General features: G+C 30.1%; 2 protein-coding genes across 2 annotated transcripts; one reads left to right on the top strand and one right to left on the bottom strand.

The window, feature by feature from the left end:
• Positions 1–6,382: 6,382 nt before the first annotated feature.
• On the top strand, positions 6,383–8,446 carry LOC101513911 (uncharacterized). Its single transcript, XM_027330921.2, has 3 exons — positions 6,383–7,151; positions 7,335–7,433; positions 7,546–8,446. The coding sequence occupies exons 1-3, from the start codon at positions 6,894–6,896 to the stop codon at positions 8,158–8,160; spliced, it is 972 nt and encodes a 323-aa protein (XP_027186722.1). The 5' UTR covers positions 6,383–6,893; the 3' UTR covers positions 8,161–8,446.
• A 1,331-nt stretch (positions 8,447–9,777) lies between these two features.
• On the bottom strand, positions 9,778–14,469 carry LOC101514249 (serine hydroxymethyltransferase 7-like). Its single transcript, XM_004515600.4, has 4 exons — positions 13,063–14,469; positions 11,692–12,094; positions 10,935–11,027; positions 9,778–10,317 (listed from the first exon to the last, which is right to left on the bottom strand). The coding sequence occupies exons 1-4, from the start codon at positions 14,068–14,070 to the stop codon at positions 10,094–10,096; spliced, it is 1,728 nt and encodes a 575-aa protein (XP_004515657.1). The 5' UTR covers positions 14,071–14,469; the 3' UTR covers positions 9,778–10,093.
• Between the last annotated feature and the right edge of the window lie 2,013 nt (positions 14,470–16,482).

Genomic DNA, 16,482 nt, shown 5'->3' with positions numbered 1-16,482 from the left:
GTTAAACAACCGAATGAGATATTTTTTTAAAAAATTTATTGAGAAAGAAAGAGTTTATTACATCTTAAATACAAAAGTCCAATGATTATATTTTTTATTTTAAAGAGCGTAACAACAAAATTTAAATACACTAAGCGTGAAAGTATTGAGAATTCAAATTCCTACCTCAACTACATCGAATGTTTTCACAATCTTTTACCATTTAAAATGCATTTATGGGATATCCAATAACTATTTTAAAGATATACAGGTTTATAATTTATAGTATAATAAAATATTTAGTCATTTAGCAAGACCCCTAATTTTCAAAACTTTTTTAGTATTTATAACATACATTTGTTAAATGATCTTTCACCTATGAATTTTCATTTAGTATTTATAAATATTAATATTAATAAAAGAGACAAAGGTAAAAAAAATACGTGGAGAGAAGAGAGACATGTGAAAATAGAGAAATAAAAAACAAAAAATTAGATAAAAATAAGAGGGAGAAACATAAGAGTAGAAATAAAAATTATATTTTAATAATTTTACATGAAACAAAAAAATTGTCTCATAGTTCACTAAGAGACAAAAATTTATATTTTTAGCTTATCTTTATTTTGTCTAATCTGAACACTAATTTTTGAATCAAACAAAATAAAAAAAAGTTGTCATGTCTAATCTCATATTTTTTTACAAACGAACACACAAAACATTTTTTCTAACATTAATATAATCTTTCAATAATAATAATAATAATTAATTTTTTTAAAAGCCAAATAAATTTATTATTCAAACTATTTACCGCACAAAGAGAGCCGTCAATAGAGAAAATTAAAATGTCAACACAAAATATAGAAGGCCAACCATTTCAACACGACAGTACTAAAAACAAAACAATCAACAACATGCATGCATAGACATCCATGTAGACTGTCGCACCAATGATAGTTGAAACCTTTCACAATAGATTTGATCAAACGCGATGATAAATGTAGAACGTCTTCAATAATTAGACATTTTGAGACTAACAAATGGTTAAAAATCTATTTACTTAATTTTCATAGACCAAATTGTTGTGAATCAAATAAAACATTCAAATTTCGGAGTAAAACTCTAGAAAAAATTGAAGCAACTACTGAATCATACTCCTCAGGTAGACAGTCCAAAATCACTTGAGCATGTTCTTGATCATCTATATGTGATCTTATGGCTTCAAGAACATCAAAAATCTTATGAATTGATTGAAGATAGTCATTAATCTTTTCAGTTTTCTTGACATTGCGCAATTGATTCTTCAATTGACCGATTTTGACTCTTGTTTTGGATGCAAAATAAACTTGAAGATTCTTCTAAATTTGGAACGCATGCTCACATTGTACCATTCTTGTATGAAGTGTTGGGGACATGGAGGCAAGAAGTCAAGTGATATGATTTGATCTTACTGCTCCCATGTTTCAAATCAGGATTAATTTTGTTGTGATCTTTATCTACTTTGTTGAGAAACTTGACTAGTTCTCCTCCTTGAGTTGTTTCATCAATGTACTCGTATATTTTGACTCCTTTAAGAGCACCAACAACTTGTTGTTTCCAGGTTATGAAATTTTCATTATCCAATTTGATGGATACCAAGCGAGAAAGAGGTGAGGATTGTGGTTATGTAGCTATAGAACTATATGTTAGGATAACTGATTTTCAATTGAGTCAGTAACTAACATAATTGACATAAATTTAGTATCCTCTAAGCTAACTAACTATGATTTAGGCTTAGTATCTTTTTAACTCTATAAGAAATTTTGTTTCCCTCTCATCTCCTCTTTAAAGTTGAATTACACACAATTTATTTAAAACATCATTTTATATCCCTCTATTTAGTTCCAATCATATACACCCTTAAGCATTTGCAACTTTGAGTTCAATCACATGCCAATTTTGAATTGACATATATTTCGTACAAAAATTGACATTTATGATTTTTAAGCGTTAAATTGAATGTTTCTTTCTTAAAATCAAGTAGGGGTTCTTTTAATTTCAAATTAAGGACCAAATTAATATCTATTTAAAAATAATTTGATAGCTAACATACTAATTTAATGTTATCAATATTGTTATATGACTAATTTGATTGATTAACAACTGAAAAATGAATAGTTTACTATTTATGCACTAAATTTGCCGCAAAAAACTGTTACGCACTCAAATTGTATAAGGAAATACATGTAAGCACATTTTAAAAACAATTGTTAATTTTTAGAAGCAAAAGTAGAAATTCATAAAAATATTGTCTTAATCCTCTGTTTTTCTCCTCTCTGTTATTGCCAAAATTGCTAGAACATGATTGAAAATTTGATATGTCCACCTCGCATCATAAAAATCAATGCTACATATAAATTGGGATTTAAATAAGTTTATACCTTTACTTCGATCAATCGAAGACTGCATTAAGTTACTGTTATGAAGAATTGCAAAATTTTGTTTATATTTTTTATAGGAAAAATAGTTGTCAATGAAAGGAAAACACTTTCTTATGATTAAATGTCCACTCATTTCATACTGAAATCATTTTCTTTGGCAATAGTGAAATCATTGTTTTATAACAAAATTATCACACTGATATTATTATTCAAATTCTTTTTCATCCAACAATAAATGACTTAGGTTTAAAAAAATTGTCCTAAAGAAATTACATGTTGAGTTTTCAAGACAAGGTCATATGCACTACTCTAAAGTCAACATTTTACTCTCTCGATTCAATTATAAACAATATAATTACTTTTATAGTTATTAATAATGATAGTTAAATCCATTTAATTTTTTTGATTTCGTGTAAAATATGAATATATATTTACTAATATAGCCTTAATTATAATTGTCATCTCTCCCCAACAAAGAGAAATTAATTACATTTCCTTATATTTTAGTTCAATCAATTTTGATATTTTTTGTTTATAATTAAATTTAGATGGAGTATTTTGCATTTATAGTATTGGAGAATACTTCATGTCTCTCTTCAAAATGAAATAAACAACAAAAACATACGTGAAAATATAAGGTATTTGAATTAAATTTAAATTAAATATATTAATTTTTTAAATATTTTTTATTTATTTATTTATTTTTAAATGAAAAATGAAAAATTATTATTAATAACGATAACATTAATCATTTTATCCTTGTTTAAATTGGAATTTAAACTTCGTAATCTAAGATTACAAGACCAAAATTATTTTTATTATTAAATATTCTATTTACTTATATTTTATTCTAGAGCGTGTACATCAACACTTGATAATGGTAATTTAATTAAAATATTATTATTATTATTTTTATTTATATAATAATAATAATAATAATAATAATAATAATAATAATAATAATAATAATAATAATAATAATAATAATAATAATAAATCAAGAAAATCAAAACCTTTTTTCTACTTCACATTCACTTGCTTGCTTTCCATTTGCTCAATTCAAGCAAGCATAACTTTAGTTTCACAATAATGAAAGTTTAAAAGAGATTTGAATCTACAATAGAGCTCTTCTATTTTTGGTATTTAAGCAAATCTCGTATATATATATTTTAATCTTTTAATATTAATATGTAGTAAACATTCAATATCTTTAATTCAATCTTTTAAAAAAAATTACTCAACCCACTATGAAATGTCATCGTAGCACTAAATAAATTTTGCTAATAACTACGTATGATTAATTTTTCACAATAATTTATTTATTAAATTATAATTGAAGAGGAAAAATTAGATAGTAATTAAAGAGATAAAATGTATTTCTTTAATGTGATGTATGTGGAATCTAAAATGATAAGAAATGAGATTCTCTTTTTATAATTTAAAATATCTAAGTTTGAATTTGAATTGTCCAACATCAATTGAATAACCATTAAAATATTAGTCACGTGAGTATATGAATCACCCTTATTTTTTGGACACTGAACAAGGTGCGTGTTTGAAATATGTTTAATAATGGAAGGACTTTGTTGTAGCTGCTCTTACAAAATTAATCAAATTAAAATATATCACAACATTTTATTTATTTATTTATAACTTTTTGAAAAAATTGGGTGGAAAATAATCAAGAGTGCATTCCGACCCAAAACATCAATGGCATAAACGCGCAGACTTAACTCAACACCTTATGAGTCCAATATTTTTGACTCAATAGAATTTCGCGCGAACGCGATACAACCTAGCACGCCTACCTGATTCGATCGTCGCTGTCTAATTGACATCACATGGCTACCTAAGAATTTCGACCTAAGCGTCTCAAAGGTTATCTCATAAAAAAGATCACCCTATATATAAAAGAATCATGTCTTTTCTTGTGCAAGGTACAAAACCACTTTTCCTAATAATATCTCCCACCCCCACTAACTCCCTATGACTTAAACATATGAGAGTGTTTGTATATATAATCCACCAAAAATTACTTTGTCTTTCATCGATGTTAATTTTTTCGTGCTATGTCATATTCATTATAGATTACAAAAAATTAGAATAAAATTATTTTAAGATAAATAAAATACTTCATTTTATCTTAAATATAAAGAAAGTGAGTCAATAATAATATATATAATTAATTTAAATTTTAGATTAACTATATCAATTATTATTCACCAAATATTTTTTTATATTGAAGACTAATAGGAGTATATAGTATAAAAAGAAAGGCACCCCCATGACATCATCTTTTATGCAAGCTTCCATTGTTGTGACGGGTGGCCATATAATGTAATAATATATAGTGGGAAATCTCTTCTTTAACTATGTCGAATTCAATTCAATATTTACTTTTGTAAATGAAATCTTTGAAGACCAACATACTTCTAAGATGTCCCATTCTCCAAAAACCCACGAGCACTCGTCTCAACCAAATTTAATAACATAACATGTTTACATAACCCAATGCATAATTTTAGATTGCTTAGTAATGGTCCCCCATTCCCCTCTCCCCCAACCAAGAAACTTTAAAAAATTAAATAAGTCATCCACATAAATAGTAATTGGAGCATATATATGGAAAAAGGAGAAAAAAAGAATCGCATACAATGCAATAGTACTACTTTGTCAATTAAATAAAGGAAAAAAGAAACATTTCGTGCCCTTCAATTAGTGACTAAATAGTAAATTCGATCAATCAATTAAAAGTTAAAAACCCAATTGGTATTATACACATATTATGGGACCCAACTGCAATACTGGACAATCATGAACCTATGCAGCTCAAAAATGTTTTTTATTTTTTTCCTACCAATATATCTGTCGCTTGATGGGTAGTAAGGCCTACTCAATCAATGGCATAGATACATACATACACATATATATATATATATATATATATATATAATAATTCACTTATTTGTAAAAAAAATGTACTAAAATAAAATAATTCATATTTTTAATTTTTAATGTGATATTAGTTATATTTTTTTAATTATAACATCTAATTAATATATTATCATCCAATTACTATAGGGTAAATACTCATTAGTATTTGATACAGACAATTTAATAAAAATATTATTTTCTCTATTTGATTTTTATATAGTTTCTTTAATTTGAATGATATAGTCAAGTATATTGATTATTGTGGGACATAAAAATAAAATATTAATGGCTAGGACAATGAACAATATGCAATTTAAATGATACTTTGGATTTGGATTATACTACTTAGAAGTTAGTGTTTGGAATTAAATTATATACAAAATACAGGGGAATAAAGAGTGTTAAAGGGGTATGTGGAAGCATCATCCTTTTTTCAGTTCTTGGTCCCAAAACAAAGTTGATGATACTTATTAATAAAAGTGGTAAAAGAGCATATATGGCCTCAAAAGACTGATTTATGTATGGGAGAAGATTACGAAACACATAAGAACAAGTAGCCTCATCATTCCATTTTCTCCTTTTTGGAAAATATCAACATGAACAATATATATATCTAGGAAAAACAAAAACTTCAAATTTCAATAGAATAGAGTTTAAGATGAGGTAGCAAATTTCAGGAGCTCGAGGAAGAAATTGAGGAAACAAGAAGCCAAATAGTAGCACTCAAAACAAAAGCATGATCTATAGAAACAACCCAGTCAAACTTTGCATAACCTAGGAAAATCTCACAACCTTAATCATTTATATAATGTTGATCATAAAAATATCAAAACTATATATATGTAGTCATATGTAATAAAATATAAACAAACAAAAAAATATATATGTATTTAGATCAAATATCCTATATTTTGTTAAGAAGACATCCTTAATAATCTAATACACAAATAAATGGAATGAACTTGGTGAAATCATAATTTGAAGGTTGACACACAAAATCAAGTTGAAAAGAAAAAACTCAAAGGTCTATAAAGATGGTTTTATGTGATTGACTTGGCCAATGTTTGTTTCTCCATAATAATAATCCATCCCTCCCACTCATCAAAATTTCCTCACTTGATAAATAGTATTAGAATTTTCTTTTTACTCTTAATATATTTCAAAAAAACCCTTTTAATTTTTCTTTTACCTCTCTTCTTTTTGTGTCCATTAAACAATGAAAATGGCATATTACCAATCATCCTTTCCCCTCTGTAGGAAACACCCATCATTGCCCCCAACAATCCTTTTCAACCTTAGAAACCTGAGCTTCTAAGATATTCCACTCTTCCATTCCTTCACTTTTTTTTTCCTCTCCTCAAATTCAATTCTCTTCCTTTTTTATTTTCCCCTTATGCTTCTTCCACTCTCTCTCAATTTAAATATCTCCCCCCTCTTCACAACTTTCTCTCCTTTCTTCCATCACTCTTCTAATACAAACCAAAAAACCAACCACTTTTTTTCTTCTTCTTCCACTTTTTCTTATAATAATAATTCCAACACAAAAATTAACTTTAAAAAAAAATGGATCCTTCATCAACAAACTCAGTGAATGGATTCTACTCTTTTCTAACAAGAGGAATTGACGATCTAGAAAGAATGTTCTTAAACAACAATTTCATGTCAATTCAATTCCTTCAAAGGGCACTTTCTCTTCTTCGATCTTTACATACCCAATTGACCCTTTTGGTTCAAAAGCTTCATTTACCTGTTGGTGATAAGTGGCTTGATGAATACATGGATGAAAGTTCCAAACTTTGGGAAGCATGTCATGTTCTAAGAGTGTTCTTAAACAACAATTTCATGTCAATTCAATTCCTTCAAAGGGCACTTTCTCTTCTTCGATCTTTACATACCCAATTGACCCTTTTGGTTCAAAAGCTTCATTTACCTGTTGGTGATAAGTGGCTTGATGAATACATGGATGAAAGTTCCAAACTTTGGGAAGCATGTCATGTTCTTAAGTCTGGCATTTCAGGAATCGAAAATTACTACTCTTCTGCTTCAAACATCACTTCCTCTCTCGATTCTCATCGACACATCACCCCACAACTCTCTCGACAAGTATGATTCATACCCACTTGAAAAAATTCAATCTTTTTTAAATTCATTTTTTGCATGAAAATAAACAAAAGAGACTTTTTTTAATATTCTGTTTTTGTTTTTGATGTTGCAGGTGATAAGAGCAATATCAGGGTGTAGAAGAGAAGCTGTTGGGTTAGAAGAAGAGAATCGTGCTTTAATGGAAACAAGGATTCAACCACTTTCATTACGTTTTGACGAAAGGGTATCAATTGAATCGAAGTTAAACGGTTTCAACGGTTTCAGGGGTGTTTTATATGCAATGAGAAACGTGAGTTCGTTGTTGTTAATGATTTTGTTATATGGTTTGGTTTATTGTTGGCCAGAATCATCGGATTTGGTTTTTGGAGGGTACGAGTATGATGAGTACGAAGGTTGTTTGTTTCTTGGATCGGCTTTTATGAGGTTGCAGCAGAGGGTGGCGGCGGAGATGGGGAGGATCAATGGTGGTGGTGGGGCAGGGATGTTGTTGCATGAATTTAGAAGATCAAAGGTTGTTATGGAAGATCTTAGAAGTGAATTGGAGAGAAAAGGTTCGATTTTGGAGTGGGAAAATGAAGTTGGTATTAGGGAGAAAGTTGAGAATTTTAGAGGATCTTTTGGTGTTCTTAGATCTGGTGTTGATAATATTGTTGCTCAACTTGATGATTTCTTTGATGAGATTGTTGAAGGAAGGAAGAAGCTTTTGGACTTCTGCAGTCATAGGTGAAATTAAGAAATAAAGAAAGAAAAAAAAAGTTATTAGTTAATGGTTGAATTGAAGAAAAACAAGGTAGAGATTAGTGAGGAACAGTTGATGGGGTTGTTGTACCTTTTATTAACCCTTTTTTTTCTTTCTTCTTTTTTTATAATTTATCTTTTGTGGTATTTTGTTTTGTTTTTCACAGTTGAAAAACTTAAAAAATTTGATGCCACTGCCAAGTTTTTTTCCTTAGCAGAAGCCTGTAAAGAAGGTTCTCAAATTTAGTTTAAATGTAGTTTCAGATTTTTTTTTTTTTTTCTTTTAACCTTCCATTTTTCATAAGAACGAACTTATGATAATCCAACCTTCAACCATAAGTAATATTCTTTTGATAATCAAAAGTTCCACTGTAAATAAAATTTGACTAAGGATTATCAAAGTTTGAAAAAATAACATTAATAGTAGATTATGATTTAATTTTAACTTCTTGCACTAGTTAAATTCTTTGGGAAACTTCGATTCTTCCCTCCAATAAATACAGCTAAGGAAGAAAAGGACAAAAGTAAAAGGTAGTAGTAGTAGTAACCAAAAAAAGTGAAGGGAAAGAAAATAAAGTTAAAAAGAGGGCCATGATCATCGACATAAGAAGGCAAACACTGATGACTGCACAATGTCATCATAAGGGTGAAATTTAAAATATTTTTTTTTCTGTTGCAGTGATTGGTTTTCTTTTTTTCTCTCTTTAATTTTAACATTGAATTTGAAAGAGCTCGTAAGTTTTGCCATAGAAAATGACTAATCATTCATTCTAGTTATAGTCCAGAAAGAATAATGGAAAGTGATGCTTGGAACTGTTGCACTCTGAGATTCCTGAACTGCTTTAACACCAAAGCTAGCTTCTTTTACTCTTGGCAAAGCTTTTGTCTGATTCGGTTCAATTTGAAAGCAAAATATATATTATGATGATCTTGAAAATGAAAACAAGAATTCCTCTCACCACATTCCCCCGTTGTTGTTACCTGACAAGTCTCTCTCTCTTTCTGTCTTTCACTCAGAATTTTGTTCTGTTTCAAAATTCTTCAACTTCCACCTTTTTGGGATTTTGGGTTGTTTTTAAATATATATATATACACAAATTTCAGAGGTCACTTTCTCAATTCTAACCGTATCTCATGCTTTTTGTCCCTTGCCGCAAATTCATGCCTTGCCTCCTTATAAGGGTTCAATATAAGTAATGCTTTAAAACCAAAACAATAAAATAATGCAGAAAGTGCAAACTTGCAGACAAAAAAGAAGTGTAATATATTCCAGCATGCCGTAGGTAACTAATGGCTGCTGCTGCTGGCTTGTTCAACAGCTGTTAACAGCATTAAAGGCATTATGGTAAATGTACTAACAATGACAGCTTCTTAATCACAAGAAAGTAATACTATGAACTTTTGCAAAATACCATCAAGGTTTAGTGGTTGATGCATATTATGCAAGTATTGTAAACTCCGGAGTACTAAGTTCCATTCTACTCAAAAAATAAACTCAGGATCAAGCACAGAAACACAGGCCAGTGATGAACTAGGAAATAATCTAATGCATTGCTCAGTTCAAATAGCACATCAACATGAGCACTAAATAGTAACAGTCATGTAATTTTGCTGAAGTTTCTTCATAGACAAAAGGGTAGCCACAAATGTTGTGATTTGAAAAGGGTAGCCACAAAAGTGTGCCCACCTTGCATAATTTGTACAATCGCCAAGTGATAACCGGAAACTTGCAAAGTGTGGTGTATGATTTGCATACTTAATTACAAGAGCTAACTTGATAAATATAAGACTAATAGGAAAAAAATATGATGAGTTACCATGGAAAAATAATTTAAAACATGGTAACCAAGATCTATTATAATTTATGATGATGTGAGGTATGCACGGATGGAAGGTGCCTGTGCCTGCTTTACACTCTGAAATCAAATATTGAATCCTGGCATTTCAAACTGGGAACCAAATGTCTCAACCCGATTTCTGAGCTCAGAAATATCTTTATTATTCTGAAGACCCTTTAGAAAATCTTTGCATGATTTACCATGTTCCCTCTGTATGATGCTGGTAATCTGAGCTGCCTTCAGAAGAAAATCGGCTATGGTCTCAAAATCGTCCTCTACACAGCCTCTTGATGTCATTGCAGGAGTGCCTGAATACCAATAAAATAAAGGTTTTTTTAGCAAGATTAAAACACAAGGGCATTCAAAAGAGAACCAATCGTAATTTGCAAAATTGTTTGAAGTCCAAGAATAAATGTGACTGTTTGAATATAAACTTGATTTTGCTTCATTGGACTAATCATGTGTTGTACCCATTTTGTGTGAATGTGTTGTAGTCCTAAAACTCGTTTTTCCTTTCCATCAAAGTAGCATCAGAGTTTAGATTCTGATTAGAAATCCTACTTTAAAAATTCAATGATCTTCTATTAGTCTCGAACACAAGAATAGGGTAGGCTGCAAGCACGATACTGGTTTTCCTTCTTTACATCAATTCCGAGAAAATAAGATATTACCATTTACTAAATATGTGGACATTGGATTTTAATGGAATTGATTACATTTAGACATTGGATCAAATGCTTGTTTCTGTATCAATACCGAGAAAATAAGAGATTATTATTTACTAAATATGTGGACAATCAATAAACTAAATAGTAGTAAACACGGATATTTACTGCACTTGCAAACGTAACCGAACCAAAAATTGCCGTAAATTAGAACTATAACAATGCTTTGACTTCAGGTGGACTATATGAGAGGTACTCACCAATTCTCACTCCTCCAGAAGAAATAGAACCATAGATGGCACACTTATTGACAGTGATGTGACACGCCTCGCAGACCTTCTCATAGTTTCTGTCTGTATAAACATGATAAAATGATAGAGAGAGCATGCTCTTGTCAACTTTAAGTACAAATCATATAAAGGGAAAAAGAGTATAGGAAATCATGAGCAAAACACACAGACACACATGCATACAGGAATTTCAAATGATAACAAATATATGTTATAATCTTTAGTATTCAAAAATCAAAACAATGGAGGCAGGCACATGATATCAATTTCTTCTTTTCTTTTCTTGTGTCTTCCCCACACTCTTTTTTTTATGGATTACTCTAATCATGTAAACCAAACTTCTATACAAAAAAAAATGGGGACAAATATGCATCAAACAAATATTTTGAATTCGCAAAAAAAACTTCCCATTATAATTTTAGACTAGAATTTGCAAAATCTAACCATAATTTTTCTAGTAAACACATATTGGGGATCCAAGGCACAACCTAGAGTTACAATCACACCCATACGAGACTCCTGCTGACAGAGCCTCTTGCTCAACAAGAATATAAGAGGGTAGCCTGAATAAAATTTAAGTCACTTCTGTATTTGCATCATTTCCCAACGTAGTTCACCAAATAATAACTCATCACTATTGACGGAAAAACAGCATATTCACTTTGAATTTGATTATAATTTTAGCATATCCGGAATAAAAAAATCAGAGGCAGATCCAGAAAAATACCTATTAAGCCAAGTGCAGTTATATCCCAGAGCAAAAGATGATTATCAGTTCCATCAGTTACCAGTCGGCATTTTCTTCTCATCAGAGCAGATGCTAATGCCTGTGCATTTCTCTTCACCTGCTGCATGTATGCTTTATACTCTGGAGTTGCAACTTGTTTCAAAGCTATGGCAAGAGCAGCAGTGTGATTATTGTGGGGACCTCCTTGTAACGATGGATATAAAGCAAAGTTTATCTTCTCCTCGTAATCATAATTACTGTCATCTCCGTGATTAATAACAAACCCTTGCTTCCTTGGTTTTGTCCCTCTTCTGTAAAAGACGATACCTCCTCTTGGACCTCGAAGACTTTTGTGGGTTGTTGAGGTAACAATATCACAGTAATCAAATGGACTAGCAACTTCCTGTAATAACAATTGTCAATATACTTGAAAGCACATTAAGACATGCTATGGGAAAATAAAAACATTTACAAAGAGCCAAACAAATGAAAAAGAACACCATGATTGGCACAAAAGCAACTTAATTAAAAATGAGGAAAACAAAATCCAACACTGCAGGTTCTGTAAGTAGATATCATACATGTGAAATTTCGTCAATAAACAAGACTGTACCAGGGATTATGAGGATGGCTTGGTGGTTAGGGGTGTGCGATATATGAGTTGGGAATCATAAGGAGGCAAGATTCGAATCTCACTCCCGACTAACATCGAACAAATAATTAACATTTACCGTTCAGAAAAAGTATATACTAGGAAAACCAGACTACAATTCGATACACGGGCTTAACTTATCAAATTTCTGGAACCACCTTTGCAATTTAACTTCCAGCCCGAACATGTAAATAGTAAACCACTCTGCCATTAGTTTGCTTCGTGAAAGTGTGAACGGAAATAAAAAAATTTCCCCAATTCATATAGAATTCTTGTTCAAAAAGGAAATTTCATCAAACTCCTAATAATAAAACATTCAGGGGATGATAGGAAAGAGCAAAGAAAGGATAGGTCATTTGCTTTCCATGCTTCGTACCAGCTAGAACCAAAGAATCCATATCCTTAACCCAGAAATATTACTAGCATATGCTGCTTTGTCTAAATATCAAATTATTTCTAAGTTCTAACTACTTTTACTTTCATCAAACACATAATAGTAAGACAGGAACAAATCCAAACATGTTTATAGTGCATGCAGCTTTAATTGTTCTACATCCAAATGTAAAACAAAGGAACTACAACTACATCTTACAAGTTCTTCTAAACCATATATCTAATTCTACCACCCAAAGAGTATTAATTCATAGCTGCATTGATCTCACAAAAAGCAAAGTTCATAATTTAGTTGAACAGAAATACTAAGAGAAAAAAAGGAGTACCTTAGCCGCGACAAGACCACTAATATGAGCCATGTCACACATCAAAACAGCTCCACATTTATCAGCAATCTTCCTAAACCTCCCATAATCCCATTCTCTAGGATAAGAACTACCACCACAAATAAGTATCTTAGGTCGATAATCAACCGCTTTCTCCTCAAGCTTATCATAATCAATTAAACCAGTCAAAGGATTAACCTTATAAGGCAAAGTCTCAAAGAAAATAGAAGCAGCAGAAACCTTCTTCCCACCATGAGTATAATAACCATGACTCAAATGTCCACCAGAAGGTGAATCCAAACCCATAATCCTATCACCAGGATTCAAAAGACCAGTATAAACAGCAAAATTAGCAGAAGTACATGAATAAGGTTGAACATTAACACCCCAATTATTGGAATCAAGATCAAAAGCAAACAATGCACGTTCACAACAAAGAAACTCAAGCTGATCAATATACTGATTACCGATATAGTATTTGGCTCCCGGCATTCCCTCGGAATACTTGTTAGTCAAATGACTACCAAGTGCTTCCATAACTGCCCTGCAAACAAAATTCTCAGAAGCAATCAATTCAATCCCTTTGAACTGTCTCATCTTCTCTTTCTCCATTATTGTGTATATTTCAGGATCAGCTACACATAGTGGCTGGTTCCCCCAATTCACAACAGAAGAATCCATTGCCACACGCTTCAATGGTGGAAAACAGTGTTCTTCAATTTTCCTCTTAACACATATAGGTCTACCCATGAAATCAATTGTTTCACCTTCTCCTTCATCATCAACTTCTTCTTCTTCTTGTTCTTCTTCTTCTTCTTCTCGTTTTTTCACATTGTTTGATTTTTCATGAAGTAAACGCCATGAAAGAGAAGGGTTTGATTTGGAGGTGATATGAAAGGAGAAAGAGTTGTTGTTGTTGTTATCAGTAAGTGAAGCAGTGGATGATGAACCCGTTGGTGATAACATGGAGGATTTCAACCCGAGAGATAGACCCGTTTTAGCATCCATCGATAATGGATCGACCCGAAAATTCTCAATACAAAAAATCTTTTTTCAATCGAATTAAGGTTATCTATTGATAATTGCAACAACAACAAGAATAAAAATGAGTGGAATTGGAAGAATAAGAGAAAGAGAAAGATGGTTGCATAGAAAGGGAATGCATGAGAACGAAGAATAGAGAGTGTGTGTGAAATTGAGGAATATGTAAAAGGGTAAAGGAGAATGGAGAATGAACCTGAATGGAATTGAGGGAGAAGAGAGTAATAATAATAATAATAATAATAAATAATATTAATAATAAAGTGTAAGGTTGCGTGAGAGTTTATACATATTAAAATGCTCTGTCATGTGAATGTGAATTGCAATGCAGAGTTTGGAGTTGGTTGAAACTTGAATGAAATTTATTTATACAAACAATTATATAATTTATTTATGGGTTGATTACTTGATTTGATACGGTCGAATTCCTAGGTGAGAAGTTTCTCACCTTGGGTTTCATTTGGATGGAATCAAGGGTAGGTTCATTTGGTGGCGTTTATGTTAAGTCGTTCTTTTGTGGTCCCACTTTCTTTTTTTCTTCCTTTTTTGAAGGATTATTTTGTTTCCTTTTTTATTTGTGACTTGCTAGCTAGTTTCTTATTCTGTTTCATAAGAGATTTGAGCCGTTGGATTTAAAGAATCTTGTTGTGGCCGGAGAGTGTTGTGCAAATGGCATTCATTGTGCTTTGCGTCTTCGGATTGAGTAATGGCTTTTGGACCACATACATTCGTTTGCACACACTAATTAGACACATATGCAAAAAAATTTATTTAACTTTATATATAATTTAATTAATATTTTACTATTTTTTTTATTTATATATCTAAATTCTTATCACCATGCAAAAGTTATTATTTTTTTGGAATTTTAATGACAAATCAAGTAACTCATAAGTGTAGCTTGTAATTGAGATGGTAATCTAACCAATATCCGCTTAACAAAATAAAAAAGAAACAAAGTTTCATTATTTAGTTTATATTTGTTTTTTTTTAATTTTTGTTGAATATTTATTGATAAAATTATTCTCAGTTGTAATGAATGTAGACGACTTTGAACTTCTATCCACATTAATATTGAGATAATAGAAAATTGATAGAATAAGAAAGAGAATGAAAGATATAATAAAATTCTTTTATATCTTTTTCAGATAAAATGAATAAAGTGAAAACTTGTTTTTTCATTTTTTGTTTGTTACCAAAAAAAAAAAGTGTACAAACAAATTTGTGAAAAACCAAATAAAAATATATATTCATTTTTTTAATAAAAAAAGTAGATAAATAAATTTGTTGTAATTAACAAGGATTTTATTTTTTCTCATTTTCTTATATTATTTGAATGATTTTTTCATGTGAATCCAAACATTTTATTTTGAAATTAATGAATTTGTATTGTTGATGTAATATTATTTTACACTAAGAAACTGTCAATACATCAAACAATAACTATTATTGATCATATTTATTTAAATTAAATTGAATAAGTGATTAAATCTAGACACATTTATAAATTGAATTAGACCTATATTTGTAATATAGGTAAAACATTTGTCGGTATTTTATGCTTTACTGTTTAAAAATGTAAATGTTTAACATTAATTTCATTAATGAAAAATATAAACTTCAAAAAGGTATAGGGTGGTTAGTTTGTGGGATACAGTTATCACTATAATGGACATGGACAAAGTTATATAATAGACGGTAAATCAATCATTGATATATTAATTATATATAATTAATTATGTATATGTAAATAATATCGATTATTAATTTATTTATCGACAATTAATATTCTTAATATTATTTTATAAAGTAAGTTGTTCCCAACTTTAAAAGAATCAAGTTAATATGTCATTTTGGCCTTCTCTCTTATGTTTTTAATCATATCCTTCCTTGATTATATCGTTACTTTTTTGTGCTGAAAATTACATTTTCTTTCTCTGATTCTCTATATTCTAACCAAGGTATTCTGAATCTCAAATTTACTATGTCATATACAGGTTGTAATACAGAAGGTGGTGATGAATCTATAGTATGATATAAGTATATTCAACCACAGTATCCCAGAACATGAATGACATCCACAAATAATCTTTGCAAAATAAAAGAAAATTACTTGTCCCGCATACTATCCACAAAGACTATGGTTATAGAATATTTGATATGCAAATATTTAAGTAGCAAACAAAAATATTTCATATGGTTGAAAATTGTTAGAATTAGAGAAAATGAGAGAGATATATAATGAAACCGTGTGTCTGAACTACGTTAGTTTTATATACGCTCAAGGCAATAAATACAAAAATAAATATAGGAGATATAACTCCTATTAACATGATATGATGTTATGTAATAAATACAAAAATCATAAATATATTTTCG

The sequence above is a fragment of the Cicer arietinum genome, chromosome 5, assembly GCF_000331145.2.
Source record: "Cicer arietinum cultivar CDC Frontier isolate Library 1 chromosome 5, Cicar.CDCFrontier_v2.0, whole genome shotgun sequence".
Classification (NCBI taxonomy): Eukaryota; Viridiplantae; Streptophyta; class Magnoliopsida; order Fabales; family Fabaceae; genus Cicer; species Cicer arietinum.
Note: the sequence above shows the minus strand (reverse complement) of the source record. Positions and strands in the feature narration are given on the sequence as shown.